Source organism: Carex rostrata, chromosome 8 (genome assembly GCF_964058835.1).
Source record: "Carex rostrata chromosome 8, lpCarRost1.2, whole genome shotgun sequence".
NCBI classification, from domain to species: Eukaryota; Viridiplantae; Streptophyta; class Magnoliopsida; order Poales; family Cyperaceae; genus Carex; species Carex rostrata.
The window spans coordinates 11,357,487-11,372,190 of record NC_135925.1 but is presented as its reverse complement, the minus strand read 5'-3'; the positions used below and the strand labels follow the sequence as shown (position 1 = coordinate 11,372,190).

Genomic DNA, 14,704 nt, shown 5'->3' with positions numbered 1-14,704 from the left:
CTCAGAGTGATCTTTCTGTCAGAAAAAAAATAATTAAAAGAAGCCTCAAAGTGATTTAAGATATATCTAAAGCATGTTCAAGTACATTTAATTTATTGGCTGCATGGTTTTTGGTCTTAAAATAGTTTCACCGTCCTTTAAGAGAAAATTGCAAAGCTTAATCATTAAATTAGACGAGCAAACATTAAAAGTTACTTATCAGTTGGCACCAAACCATAATTAGAACCGCAAATAAAACATTACCAATTAGCCATCTACCATTTTTCCACTGTAAGTTTCTTCAATTCAAGTAATTTTGAATTCCTCTTTCCGGATTCGCACAAATTATCAGTTGTCTGATAAGCTGATGCCTAATAAAGGCGGATTATATTATGAGAATGGAGAATATACCCAGCCAGGTTAAAATTCTCATCCGAAATAGTGGGGAAAGAAAATACTGAAAGATATGGTTGAGCAGGAGGCGCAATTTAGAAGTTTAGAACTACATGATAAGTCTAATTCATAAACAAAAAAAAAAAAAAAAAAAAACTCGCATCGGCCTACAGTAAGAACAAACAATCCCTGCTCTAAGCTGGTGCACCAAGGCGTCACAGCATCACTCTAGCTATCACAATATTACAATATATTTACACAACAGAAGAGGAAAAAAGAGACAGAGATAGGCCGGTGGTACCTAAAGATTTCCTTCTAGAGTTCTAGCACAAAGCACACTCGCCTCCGAGTGATTTCCAACCTAAATTAACCTCAAAACCAAATACCAGTATGACGCTCACCACCACCGCTGAGCAGCTGGGACCGGCATAGCGGACATGTAGCATGCTGGTAATCCAGCCATGTCTCAAGGCAACCCTTGTGAAACACATGGCCGCAAGGAAGCCGGTTCACCACTGACTCAGGCTTGAATCGATTCAGACACACCCGGCAGTCCACATGGCGCTCTGTCCTGCTCCGGCAAGTGGCCGACCCAAACTGAACTGGTGTAAACCGGGCACGAAACAGGTCGGTAAGGGTCAGAACGGAGTCTTCTGGTTCACTGGGCCGGGTCCAACCAAAATAGGAGAGAACTGATGAGATGATTTGCTTCAAGAGGGAAACGGTGAGAGCGGTGTTAACAAGGATTAAAGTGAGCACATCGTCTGAAGGTGATGGCATGTAAATTATACCCATCTCGGTTGCTAGAACAGTGCAATCGACGATTAAATTGACAATATGATATCGGATAGATCTGATTTTAGAAAAGGGGAAACTAGTTAGATCAAGTGATTTGTGAAAAGAGTAAATAAGCAAGAAAGAAAATTAAATACCTAAAGATGGAGAATAGAACAAAAATTTGGTAATAATTATCAGAGAGAGAAAGTAGCTTAGGTAATGTGAAGGGATTAGATCGGAACCTTTCTTATTGCCGTTTTGGGTGCTTGAGAGACGGAGCTGGGGAAGAAGAGAAGGGAAAGGCGTGTAAGTCACGTGAAAAAGAAGGGGCACCTATGATGAGCAGTTGAGTGGGAAGATAGCAAACAGTGGGGTTTTTGTGCTAGAATAGATGATATAGATTTTATTTCTCTGCGAAACTTTCTGTAGATAATATTATATAGTGAGTCGTTGTTGAGTGGCACATTGTTGCAGTGATGACTAGCAACACAGAAGTACATAAAGAGACACAAATTTGCAATTTGACGATCAGCCGCCCCAGGCCCCCCAGCCCCCCAGCTTGCGCTCGGGTGTGACCGCAAGTTTACTTATTTTTTAAGTCCAAGCGAAGTATTAATTATTTCTTTTAATAAACTTCCTCTTTTTAGTTGTAAGTTTGTTTTTGCTGTAAATCTTTTTGTTTGTTATAGTAAATACAGAAGGTTTTGCGCGTACTATTTTTTTTTTTTTTTTTAAAAGTGTCCATCGAGAGCTTCGTAGTAGGAACTATTTTTTTTTTTTGAATTTTTCTGAAAACTTATAGCCTATTGTATCTATAGAAAAAGTTATAAAATAGCTACATGAAATTAGAGTGTGAAAATATATAGCTAATCAAAATTAAAAACGCACAAGGGCATTTACATTTTAAATTTGATCATCCTTACTTGATTAGAGTGATAGAAACCTAGCGATGATTTCCTCTGTGTGCATATCACGGCCGAGAAGGCACTGAATCCAAACTAGACCGGGAACCGAATCGACTGAATCAGGACAATCACCCATCAACTAAGAAGGCACTGAATCAAACCAGACTGGAAACTAAATCAACCAGTCCAGAACAGTCACATGTAAACAGAAATAGAAGAAGAAAGACAGAGAAAGAGGCAGAAAGCACAAAACAACACACAGACATCAAACTAAAAACAGAAGGTATACCTACTGTACACAAACGGAAGATCACTCGCACTTCCATCACCGAAGAGGAGAAGATACCACTGACTGATCCGTTACTTCAGTCCGATACTCAACACGATGGAATGAGTTCAGCAAGAGACACTTTATTTTTTTTTTCCTTTTTGTTTCACCTCTGTTCGCTTTGTTCGTTGTTGTATATGCCTTAAAAACATTTTTTTTCCCTCGTTAATCAATCTAATCAGATAGTCCAATCAACAAGTTAAAACTCCAAAATTTTTGTTTACAAAAACACTTCATTAATATTAGTGATGTGAAACGATTCAATCCTTTTCAGATCGCATGAAGAAAAAAACAGAATACAGATGAAGATTCACCTACCTATACATTGCATTTTTCTAGCTCTTTGCGTAAAAGATCACAGTTTTGAAACTCGAACCAATTTTATTTTAATATTAAATAATATATATTTTTTTTAAATCTTCCCCGAAGCTGAAAAGTCTAATATTAAATAATTAAATAATTTTACTAGAGTTTCAATCAGTTGTAAATGTAAACTTCCATAGACGTTTATGATTATATTACTTCAATAAATTGAAGTCATTATTATTCGTGAAAAAAAATCAAAATCGTATATTTAAAATAATATTAAAATTTTAACCATCATTATACTTTAAGAAAAACAAAAGGTTATTTTACTGAATGCTTTCCCGTGCCTCGCATGTTGTATTTTTTTTTTTTCCTTTTTTGTCTGTCTAGATGCTCATTTTTTGTTCTTTGAGCTTATCTGTTTATCATACAGTAAATCAAAAGTAGCACTTACAAGGCACGGTATGCTGATGCATGTCCGTTGGTTGGGTATAGAGTGGAAAAAACGTGTCATGCCGTGACTAACACGTCGTGACTTTGGTCTCGTGCTGTGCCGTGTCATGATCAAGTGAACAGTGACTTGTGCTGTGCTGTGTCGTGACCAAAACGTCAAGGGGTGGTCATAGAGTCACTGTGATCAAACGTAACTGGTCACGTTTCTTACGTTTAACTATTTTTTTATAATTTAAATTAGTTTCTTCAAGATCCATCATTTGATTAAGACCTAATGAAACTAATTACACATGACTCTCATGATTACGTGCCTTACCATGCTGTGACCGGATCTTTCGCGTGCCGTGCTGTGACCAAAATGTCAAGAGATGATCACGGCACGGAACAGTAACACGTGCCGTACCGTTCCGTGACAGAGTCAACTCCACCGTGCCATTTCTCCCACTCTAGTTGGGTATATAATATTGCTATCTTCAAAACAAAACATTTTGTGTTAATCAATGTTGTAAAAACCGGTATGCAGTTGTTGGATGGACAAGATACCGTCAAGCGTCGAGAATAATGAGTCATAATCTGTCATATCGGTCAATTAGTCAGAAAAATCCATGACAATTTGATCACAAGTAACGACTAATCGGCCGATTAATAAGCCTAAACGGACTTTTTTTACAACACTGGTGTTAAAATGAAACTTTTTTTTTCAGACCACACAATCTCGTTTGGCCTAAATCCACAAATGCCCTCCTTTTTCATTTTTAAAACTGCACCAACCGTCCTGATTCACTTTGGAATCTAAGCAGTTGTGGAAGTTTTAAAAATAGAACCGCCTAGAATCTGAACGGTTCACTTTCGAAGATAACCGTCCAATTGGGCACTTTTAAAAATAAAAAAGAGGGACATTTGTGGATTTTTTATTTTTTTTTTGTAATGAAGGATGTTCATAAAATTTCGGAAATAATTACTTGGCAAAAATTATCTATCAATCCCAATTATATTGCACGATATGAACCTCTTTTACTAGGTTCGCTTGCTCGCGCAAAGCATATTTCCTTATGGCAGAAAATTTGGACAAAATTACAATCCGGTTAAATTTAAATTTGAACCAAGCATATAATTAACTAGGTTGAAGAGGCAACTAAATTATTAATCATGGAAGAGTAAAATTGTTAGCTTAATATATTTTGAAAATCAACCGGATATAAAAAAACAACTGTCAATTTTAATTCATTCACAAGAAAATGCCTAATCAAATTAACTTAAAACAAAAATAATGTCCGGAGGCACATATTTTTTAGGTTTAAATTTAAAATTCTGACCTTTTTAAGTTTCAAAATTAGTTTAGTATTTTTTAGAGGTTTAATTTAGATTTTTACATTTCTTATATAAATTAGAACCTGCTTTATGATTTATAGTCGTCAGCGGGGTATTTATAAAATTTATAAATAATTCATCAGTCCTTTAGAATTTTCCATATAGTTGTCTTTTTTTTTCTTAACTGAGACAACTAAACAGGATCATTTTTATTTGTTTTTTTTTAAACCTTCACTATGATAATTTTATACTTTTGGTCTTTTCGATTTTCGATTTTTTTTTTTTTTTTAGGTTTTGAGGTTGTACATGCACCGATGCACAGTAGCACCGGTTAGATGGTTATATTGGTAGTGTTTTGCGTGGTATGTTATGCTGTGTTAAATTTTTAAAAGATGGTCACGACGAGACGCTTATAATCACGGTATGGGACATGCAAATTACGGAACGTCTGTAACAGAGTCAGCTCCGTCATACTATTTTTCTCACTCTAGCGATAGCTTAAAATGTGGGTGGAATTCTTAGTTTTTTCTTTTTTCAGAAATTTGCGTTGAACTTCCTCGAGTGAGATTAGTTTGTACTATAAATTAATATTTTTATTTTTAAAATTCAAATAGTCGAGCTGAACTGTTCAAAGCGAATTGTATATAAAAATGTTACTTGCAAACTAAATTTTATATTTTCTATAATTTTTTCACTAACTTTTTAGATAAATAGACAACTACTACTTTTAAATGGTCTACAAACTTTACAGTAATTTTCTATCTATTTAAAGAATATTAAAAAATTATCATGTTGAACAATTTGGATTGATTATTTAAACTTTGAATATAAAAATATTAGTTCATAGTACTGACTTGCATGAACTTTGCATAGTACTGTGACTTCGCTCGAACTCTCTCAATACCTTTTATTTAATGTATAATCCCCCATGTTATTTACAACTACAATGTAAAATTCTAACCACTAAAAAGTAAGCACACATTTTATATATTATGAAGGAGACTGAACTATATATAATTTTCAAAAGAAAAATCAATTAATTTTCAATTATTGCTATCCAAATATTCAGTAAATATTCTGGCAAAAGGTTTAGGCTCAGCAGATGCTGGTGTTATCCAACCTACCACAATTACCAGAATGGCGCTATATCTTAACCTACAATTCGCCAAATTACCAAAGTTAAAGTCCCTATCTATCATGATCAATATTCTGATGATGTTTGCCAATTGTTCTCCTTGGTGCGAACAAGCGTGCCCATATTCTGACTTTTTGTTAATTATTTAAATAAATTCTTTTTTTTATGTGAAATTATTTAAAATTTTAAATCAATTCGGCACACTGTCTCTGATGTATAATTCGCCAACTGTTGTTACCCAGTCCGTGTCAGGTTCAATTCCGATAATGCATTAAATGCTAACGACCAATTTACGTGACAACTATTAACTCGAATGCTGATGGCAAATGTACCTTTCAGAAATTTTCAATCGCCTTCGCACTGTAAGTCTGTAAGCAACAGTTTTGTCAGCATTAACTGATCAAGCGCACTCGATGAGTTCTAAAGTGACACCTGGAGCTTCTCTTAATGTGGTCATTTTCAATTGGTAAACATAAAAAATGTAAAAAATAGTATAAGTCTGGTGGAGAAATAATGCTTAATTTGTTGCTTGCAATTCCAATTTCCAATAGAAGTTATCGTTTTCACTAATGCCTGGACCTCTTGCTAGAAAACAACGGGTGTTCATTGGATGCTCTGTGGCTGATCTTTTTTTTTCTTTTTCTTTTTTTATAAAATCCGTAGGTAATTCTTAATTTAAAGAGGTACAAATCAGCTGTGCCATAAGATTAGACAGAAAATATCTTACAAAGTACTCAGTCGTAAACAAACTAAAAACACAGAGTGGTATATGTATCATGTGGACACAATTTTAGTCATCCTTGTTTGATGAAAATGATATGAGTCTAGTGATGGTTTCTTCTGTGTGCATAGTTGTTCTACTGATAGACTTCATCATAGAATACATTGAATCAAATCAGATCGGAAACTGAATCAACTGGGTCAGGATAATCACCACTCAGAAGTCCCAAAAGAGACACTGAATCAAACCGAACCAGAAACTGAATCAATCAAACCGTTGAAGTCTGCCTCTGTGCGCATGCTTTCCTAAATGGCTTATATAAATTGTCTAATACAAAGAAGTTATTTTTTTTAAAAGATGAAGAAAAGGATTAAACGTTCTAATATTGCAAATATAATTGAGGTTGGGAAAAACTAAAGAAGAAATAATATAATCCGCAAGCCCTCCTCTCTAATAAATTGGTTATGCATAATATTTTATTATTTTACTATTGAATTTGTAGGCATTATCCATGACTAAAAATGGAGCTCACAACCATTGTGTGTGAATTTTCATTGGTAAAAAAAATTTGATACTTAATTCTATTTCAGTGCTTTAACATGTTCCAATTACTTTATACAAAGAGTGAATTTATATAAATTATAAAACAAATAACTCTGTGTGAAGTTTCTTTGAGATACGCAATTATAACCTAAATATGAGAAGAACAAAAGTTAAAGTTGGATCCTGTTTTTCTTTCATTTAATTTTTACATATAAATATTTCATGTACTTATCCATTCCATGATGATTGGGATTAAGTATTTGAAGGTATTAGGCTATTTGCCTTATAATACAAGTGGCAAGGACTACTTGGAGGTGCACCATTTGGTATCCCTAATCCAATGGAAGCATTTTAAATTACAAGCACTCAAAGGAATCTTTTGTTTGCTTCATTATTTCATAAAGTTAATTACAAGCACAGAAAGAATTCTTTTGTGTGCTTAAGTTAATTAACGTCATCTGATAGTACATGCATGATTTTTTTTTTATTTGTCTATTGCTAGGATTTTAAAGTTAATTTAGTGTATGTAAAACGAGAACCACATCTTTTAAAGTGATTATAATAATCTTCTAGTGAAAAATTAAGGTTCGTAGTCTAGTATTTACTGAAAAAATATAAGAAGAAAGAAGAGGCTAGATCCTTTCTTTTCTAAAAAAATGGTACTTACAACAAGTGTTTGAAGGAATCAGCCGGTTAAATCCTCGTATATATGTTGTAACAAATTCAAAATTAAAAAAAAAAATCGACGAGATTTTTAAATTTTTTAATTCGAATATAGTACGAAATATTATTTATATGATCAGAACTATTGGTTTTTTCGATAGTGCGAATGAAATACCAAAATATTAATATCGTTTAGAAAACAAACAAAAAGATGCTTGCCAATTCTACGGCCATTTTTATTAATATCCCTGAAAAAAAAGAAAATTTTAAAAATAACCCTGTTCCTCATTTTTTTTTAAATATGCCCTGACCGCCTGGACCAGGGGCGGCCCAAAACACCAAGTGAGGCGCCCCAGGGCCCGGCGGCCCATACCCCAAGTGAGGCGCCACCCCCTGGGGCGCCCCATTAGTAATTTGGTTTTTTTTTTTTTTTTTTGAGAAATCTTAGTATTTTGATTTGAATAATTTTGTTGAAAAAAGTGTTGGGTTTATGTATATGTGTATGTCAAAAAATAAAATATTATGTATATGTGTATGTGTATGCCAAAAAATATAATATTTGATATATTTACGAAGTGATGTCGTAAATTTTTATAACTTTAATTTTTATTTTTATTTCTTTGGTGAACTATATGTATAATATACACACATACACATACACACATGCACATACACATACACATACACATATACACATACATATATACACATACACATACAAAAAAACTCACACATACACATACACATACACATACACATACACATACACATACACATACATATACATACACACATACACATACACATACACATACACATACACATACACATATACCAAATAAATCAATTCGCATAAGCAAAATAGCAAGTTTATCTGCCACCACGTCTGAATAAACCTAACAAACGACTAGTTCTTCTGGTACCAGTGGCAGGTGCGGCATTACTTGTAGAGGCTTGGCTACTAGATGATTGGCTTACAGGAGGAGGGGGTTGTGTTCTACCGGTTGCTTCAGCGACAACTCTGGCATTTTCTCTTTCGTTGTGTTCGTTTATTGCATCTAAATGTAACAATGCAATTCAGTTAGTAATATAATTAAAGCATAAATAAATTTTGTACAATTCTACGTACCTGCCCTGCGCCTGTCGGAAACAGAACGGCGAGCCCGATTTCCCGACGGTCGCCTACCACCCATCTCGTCCATGGTCATTACAATACGCTTGTGTCTCCTCCTTCCCTTTCTTATCCATCCTTCTGAAGGTAATATTCTATCTCCGACATATGTAGGCCACTCATGCTGATCAGGATAAGAATGGAAAGATCCACCCCAAGTGGAAGCAAGGTAATCGGTACGGTACATGTCAGCAACATAGTGATCCTCACAGTAGTTCCTCACTCGGCATACCGCCATCACGTGACTGCAGGGTATGTGACTTAGCTGGGGTCCTTGGCATGTACAGGTTACCGCCCTGGCATCTCCGAATTTAACCACGTACTTGCAAGCCCTCTTGACAAACGCCATAGTGCCGTCTGGTTTACGGGTGGTAGGAACGTACTCATTTGGATTTTGCACTTCGAATTCTGTTCCATCGTTACCCATCGGGATCACGGTCATGGTTGCACCTTTGTCTCTGTGTCGTCTTAGTTTCTCCTCCACCCTTGTTGAAAATGACTGGTTCATCCTTATTAATTCTGCGGCCTTAGCACGCCGTTCCTGAAACCAGGCATTTAACTTGTAGAATGTGTCCTCTACAACTGCAGCCACAGGCAACATCCGGCTCTGCTTGAATACTGCATTCAGCGACTCGGATCCGTTGGTGGTCATAATTCCCCAACGCCAACCTCCATCCCGGGATTGATATATTTTCTCGTATGCTGGATCTTCGTTGACATCTCGGGGATTATTTTTCCCCACCTTCATTAAGTAGAGATTTGCCTTTGGCATGTACTACATAGAAAATAAGGAAATAGAATAATGTAAGTAAACAATTGTAGTAAAAAAAATTGTTTTCTTAAAGTACAATAATATATGTAAACAATTGAAATGCATGTACCCTTGCAAAACTGCTAGTCATCTCTACCACCCTTCTCGGCTTTTTCTTTCTGCAATTCCATCTAAATGTATCAGTAACCCACGTGTCGCCTCCGGTTGCCTTGGAAAGGTTCTCCGCAACGTGTTGCATACATAACCTGTGCACACACTGGCCAGTACGTGTTGACCAACCGTAATCTTCACGATCAAAAACATATTTTATTCCTTTGTGCTGGTCTGATATCACACAGAAAAACTTCCCTTCCCCAATCACCCGTCTTCTTAAAAACTGCATAAAGAATCCCCAGTTCTCGCCGTCCTCTTTACGAACAATTGCAAACGCCAAAGGCAACAGCTGGTTCTCAGCATCATATGCGCATGCTATGAGTAGTCTCCCCTCGTAACGGCCAGACATGAAGCATGCATCAATGCTGATAACAGGTCTGATGTATGGCACAGCCTGGATACAAGGACCAAAAGCCCATGCTATGCCCTTGAATTGTTTAGCTCCCTCTATTAGTACACCGTCTTTATCAAAAAAAGGGCCATGCCATCGCTCATATACGGTGCCGACATTTGTACTTGCCATGGCCTGGAGCAATGGTGCCAGATAGCCATATGAGTCCTTCCAACTACCAAATATCCTGCAAATCGCAAGTTCACGACCTCTCCACAGCCTGTTGTATTTTGGGATTACATATTTGTATTTGTGTCTGACGGTCATAGCCACCGCCTTGATGCTCATCGATGGATCCAACTTAATGTCCTCCTCAATTGCATCGGCAATTAGTGATGCTGTCAGATTTGAATGGTCTGTCCTTGTGGACGCAGACTTGCATGTATGAGGTGGTTCGCACTTCTTAATCATCCATGCTTCCCCTGAACCCGCAGGGGTTGCAAAAAGGCGGAACTCGCAGTGCGGGTGAGTTGAACAAAGCACAACTAACCTTGTTCGGTCCCTTTTGTGTATTATACATTCCTAGTTGCCGTGAACATGAGTCTCATATATTTTCTTTACAAGCTCGTCTACGCTGGTATAAACTTGCCCTGCGGCAAGTTCTTTGTTGTATACAACACGAGGACCAAAGAAACTAATGTCTGCCTCTTCGAAAGCTGTGGTGTCGTTGAATGTGGCAACCGGATGCTTATTCCCCCGACCTCTAATCGGGAATTTTTCTGCCCTGGACAACCCTGCTACATTTGCATCACCATCTGATAAGTCATCATCTTCCCAAACCCCTTGGTATTCATCCCCCGTTTCCATTTCTCTTTCTGGTACGGCATCAATAGCATCAACATCAACATCAACATCATTTCGATTAACGGGTACCGGTCCTGACTCTGGCATAGTTGGAAATCTAGGGATTATGGGTGTCTGTCTGGGTGGTAGTGGTAACTCTTCAGTATTTTCTGGGGAGTTGTGGTACCCCTGGTTGTCATTACCGGGGCTGTGATACTCCTGGTGGTACCCCTGGTTGTCATAAGGGGATTGCTGGTGGTACTCCTGGTGGTCATAAGGGGAGTGCTGATGGTACCCCTGGTTGTCATAACCTGAAGGTCCAGCCCCAGCCGAACTTGAAGGTCCAGCCCTCGTGCGGGGAACCCTCTTCGAATATATGTCCATTACCGGGACCCCACAAGCTACAAATTGAGTATACACAACTCTCCACAAATTGGCATCTGTTATTGGAAACTTAACAAAGTAAGGTCTACCCCCCCCCCCCACGTGAGTTGTCAATCCGTGTAGCCAACTCTATTTCATACCTGTTGGGGTTTACAGATGTCTTTTCGTATATTAGCTGCTTCAGTTCCTCAAATGTGGTATTTTCATTAATCTCGAAGCCAAATGCGACTTCTTTCGTGTAATGCACGCCATCTTCATCCCTTTCTAGCTTGCCGCCGACATACAGTGCAACTAACATCTCTTCTTTAACAAACTACATTTTAAAAAAAAAATTTACAAGTATTACATGACATAATAATGGGTACATTAATAAATGACTAATTGAAAAATAAATAAACAAAATTAAAAAAAATTACAATTTTTCTACAGTAGGTGTACAGCAATTGCTACAGTAATTGTACAGTACGCTGCAGTAAATACCAACAATAATGTACAGTACGATACAGTACAGGTCAACAGTAAATGTACAGTACGCTACAGTAAATGTCAACAGTAATGTACAGTACGCTACAGTAAGTGCAACAGTAAATTTGGAACAGTAATTACTAATTATTATAATTATAATTACTAATTATTATAATTATAATTACTAATTATTATAATTAAAAAAACATACCTATTTTCCCCAGTTATCGCCTCCAGAGAAGGTCTGAGATCGGGAAGTGACAGAGGCAGAAAATGCGTTTAAATCACAGGACTAGTGGGGCGCCCCAGGGGGTGGCGCCTCACTTAAGGTATGGGCCGCCGGGCCCTGGGGCGCCTCACTAGCTGTTTTGGGCCGCCCCAGGCCCAGGCGGTCAGGGCATGTATGAAAAAAAATTAGAGAGAGGGGCATTTTTAAAATTTTCTATTTTTTTAAGAATATTAATAAAAATGGCCGCCAATTCTACAAATGATAAAAAAATAAATCACATATTATATGTCAAATTCATGAATTATTCAAGTGTCAGACATATTATATGTGACAATTTTGTAATTCATATTTGAGTTGGGCTACGGTATTTCGCGAAGTAAAGCGAGTATTTTACTTCACATCTGTATCTTCAATTTCAAAGTTTAAAACATTAATCCTAACCGTTCAAGTTGATCTCCATATTAAATTGTTTGGAGACTAAATTTTACATTTGAATTTTTTTACTATTTCTTTATAATTTTTAAAAATCACTGTTTTTCAGAAAAATCTGGACCATAAAAATAGCGATTTCCAAAAATTCTAAAGAAATAGTAAAAAATTTCCAAAAAATATAAAATTTGGTCTCCAAGCACAATTTAATATGGAGATCAACTTGAACGGTTCGGATCAACGTTTTGAATTTTAAAATCGCAAAATATGAGTGTGAAGTAAAATACTTGTTTTACTTCTCGAAGCACCGTAGCCCAACTCTTCATATTTTACAGAAAGGTGTTGAAAAAGAATAATGCATATATTATTTGAAAACCTTGTTATTGTGCCTCGACCATGCATTTTTTTTTTAATTCTTAAGTACTAAATCGTAATTAATTAAAATAAATCGTTTGATATTATTTATATCAATGTTTGCACACACAAAATTATGATATTATTGTTTATTTGATTGACATCAATTGGTTGTAAAAATTCGTTGATTTGGATAATTTTTTAATTGATATTTTGCAAGTCCTTGGTTTCTCCAAAAACTTGAATTATATATATCTTATACTACAAATTTACTTTACCATTAAAGGTTTATAATTTTATAATTTTATATATATCTTATCGAAACGTTGAAAAACTTGAATTGGGATAAATTAGGGTATGAAACATCTGCACATATATTTTTGCAATAAAATATTGATGAACTTGTATTGGAATTAATCCAGGTATAAAACATTGGCGCGCTATTGATATTTTTGTAATAAAAAACCGATGCATTCTTTCAAACTTTAAACGGTCATAATCTTTGATAAGAAACTCCGATTTTAACGTTTGTTGACAATTTAGAAAGCTCACGGAAAGACGAAGGTCCTAACATAAAAAAATATAGAAAGAATCAAAATTGCAAAAAAAACATCAAATTGTTTCTAATTTCTATGGTCTGTTAATTATTCATCATAAAAAATTATTTTATAATAAGAGATATTCTACAATTGAGCATCATTTACTCTCTTTTTATTAATCGAACTAATACAATATTTATGTTTTGTTATATCTTTTAGAATGTCTATTATTGTGAGATTGATATTCATCAATGATAAAATTAATTGATGAAAAATTTTACACCTCAATTAATCCTCATCTAAATGTAATTTGTTTGAAAATTTAAAACAAAAATATATACCGCTGATTTTTTTCAGTGGTAGAAGCCACAAACAACCTTTGACTTTTTCAACAGTAGTCTATAAAGTCTATCACTGGAAAAGCCAACGTATGACAGTTTAACAACAGCAACAATCAAATCTTTAGTCCCAAACAAGTTAGGGTAAGCTAGAAAAGAAACTCAATCGTAATAACAAGATGAAGTAGATAGTAATAACATAGCAGTAGTACTACTACTAATAGTAATAATGGTACCACTAATAATAGTAATAACTAATATACTAGTACAAAAAACCTCTTCACTGACTATTCAAATACCCCTACACCAACTGTTATAGCGGTGTCAGTAAAGCCGGCGCCAGTGAAGGTTACCTTTTATTGACGGGTAAAAACCAGTTAGTGTAGATTCTCAATACTTAAGGTTTTCAAAAACAGTCAGTGTTGGTGTTCAACACTAACGCTTTAAAAACAGTCAGTGTTAATGCACAACACTAACTCTTTAAAAACAATCAGTATTGAACCCCAACACTGACGCTTTAAAAACAATCAGTATTGAACCCCAACACTGACGCTTTAAAAACAATCAGTGTTGGTGTTCAACACTGGTGCTTTAAAAATAGTCGGTGTTGATGTTAAAAACGTCAGTATAGATATTAAAAATAGTCATTGTTAGCTTTATAACCGTCAGTGTTGATATAAAAATTTCGGCATGGTTCTGTTTATATTTGGGCTAGCCTCCATATTTTTGTTATCCATATATTACTATTTAACATTTATTGATGTTAAACAAAGTATCATACAAATAATTTAGACAACATAATATATTCATTCACCAAAAAACACACAACATAATAGATTCATTCACCAAAAAACACACTATAACAAAATTTACATGACAAATATGAACAAAATATGCAAATATAACAAAATTTACAAAGCATTACGTGTCTTGTAAATAGATTAGTAGTTGTCCAAGAGAAATCTACACCATTGTCTTGTTATTGCATGAAGTTGCATCGATGTATACTTTTTTGTCGGTAAATCACACTGCATGAGTACATATTAAGTTAATTTTATCCAAGTTATATGAAAATTGAATCAAGTTCAATTATAAAATACATACATCAGGAAAAACATCAAATTGCGTAGTGACCAGATCTTGCATGTGTTTTATGACGTAAAATCCACACACCTTCCCACC

The 14,704-nt window shown here is 35.3% G+C and overlaps 3 protein-coding genes across 3 annotated transcripts; all 3 read right to left on the bottom strand.

Annotated features, from left to right (window-relative positions):
- Window positions 1-449: 449 nt before the first annotated feature.
- XERICO (RING/U-box superfamily protein) lies at window positions 450-1,502 on the bottom strand. Its single transcript, XM_078307064.1, has 2 exons — window positions 1,305-1,502; window positions 450-1,225 (listed from the first exon to the last, which is right to left on the bottom strand). The coding sequence occupies exon 2, from the start codon at window positions 1,165-1,167 to the stop codon at window positions 745-747; it is 423 nt and encodes a 140-aa protein (XP_078163190.1). The 5' UTR covers window positions 1,168-1,225; window positions 1,305-1,502; the 3' UTR covers window positions 450-744.
- A 6,882-nt stretch (window positions 1,503-8,384) lies between these two features.
- LOC144558545 (uncharacterized) lies at window positions 8,385-9,695 on the bottom strand. The gene is made up of 3 exons (XM_078307388.1): window positions 9,567-9,695; window positions 8,644-9,460; window positions 8,385-8,572 (listed from the first exon to the last, which is right to left on the bottom strand). Exons 1-3 carry the CDS (start codon window positions 9,693-9,695, stop codon window positions 8,385-8,387), a joined length of 1,134 nt encoding a protein of 377 aa, XP_078163514.1.
- An 828-nt stretch (window positions 9,696-10,523) lies between these two features.
- LOC144558544 (uncharacterized) lies at window positions 10,524-12,049 on the bottom strand. Its single transcript, XM_078307387.1, has 2 exons — window positions 11,845-12,049; window positions 10,524-11,481 (listed from the first exon to the last, which is right to left on the bottom strand). Exon 2 carries the CDS (start codon window positions 11,166-11,168, stop codon window positions 10,524-10,526), a length of 645 nt encoding a protein of 214 aa, XP_078163513.1. The 5' UTR covers window positions 11,169-11,481; window positions 11,845-12,049.
- Window positions 12,050-14,704: the final 2,655 nt, after the last annotated feature.

What these genes read in the sequence shown, in the direction of transcription:
- XERICO (XM_078307064.1), bottom strand. Translation starts at nt 1,167, where the DNA reads ATGGGTATAATTTACATGCCATCACCTTCAGACGATGTGCTCACTTTA.
- LOC144558545 (XM_078307388.1), bottom strand. Translation starts at nt 9,695, where the DNA reads ATGCAACACGTTGCGGAGAACCTTTCCAAGGCAACCGGAGGCGACACG. An exon ending in TGACTAGCAGTTTTGCAAGG is followed by an intron (nt 9,461 to 9,566) that starts GTACATGCATTT and finishes TTTTCTATGTAG; the next exon opens with TACATGCCAAAGGCAAATCT. An exon ending in TTCCGACAGGCGCAGGGCAG is followed by an intron (nt 8,573 to 8,643) that starts GTACGTAGAATT and finishes TGTTACATTTAG; the next exon opens with ATGCAATAAACGAACACAAC.
- LOC144558544 (XM_078307387.1), bottom strand. Translation starts at nt 11,168, where the DNA reads ATGGACATATATTCGAAGAGGGTTCCCCGCACGAGGGCTGGACCTTCA.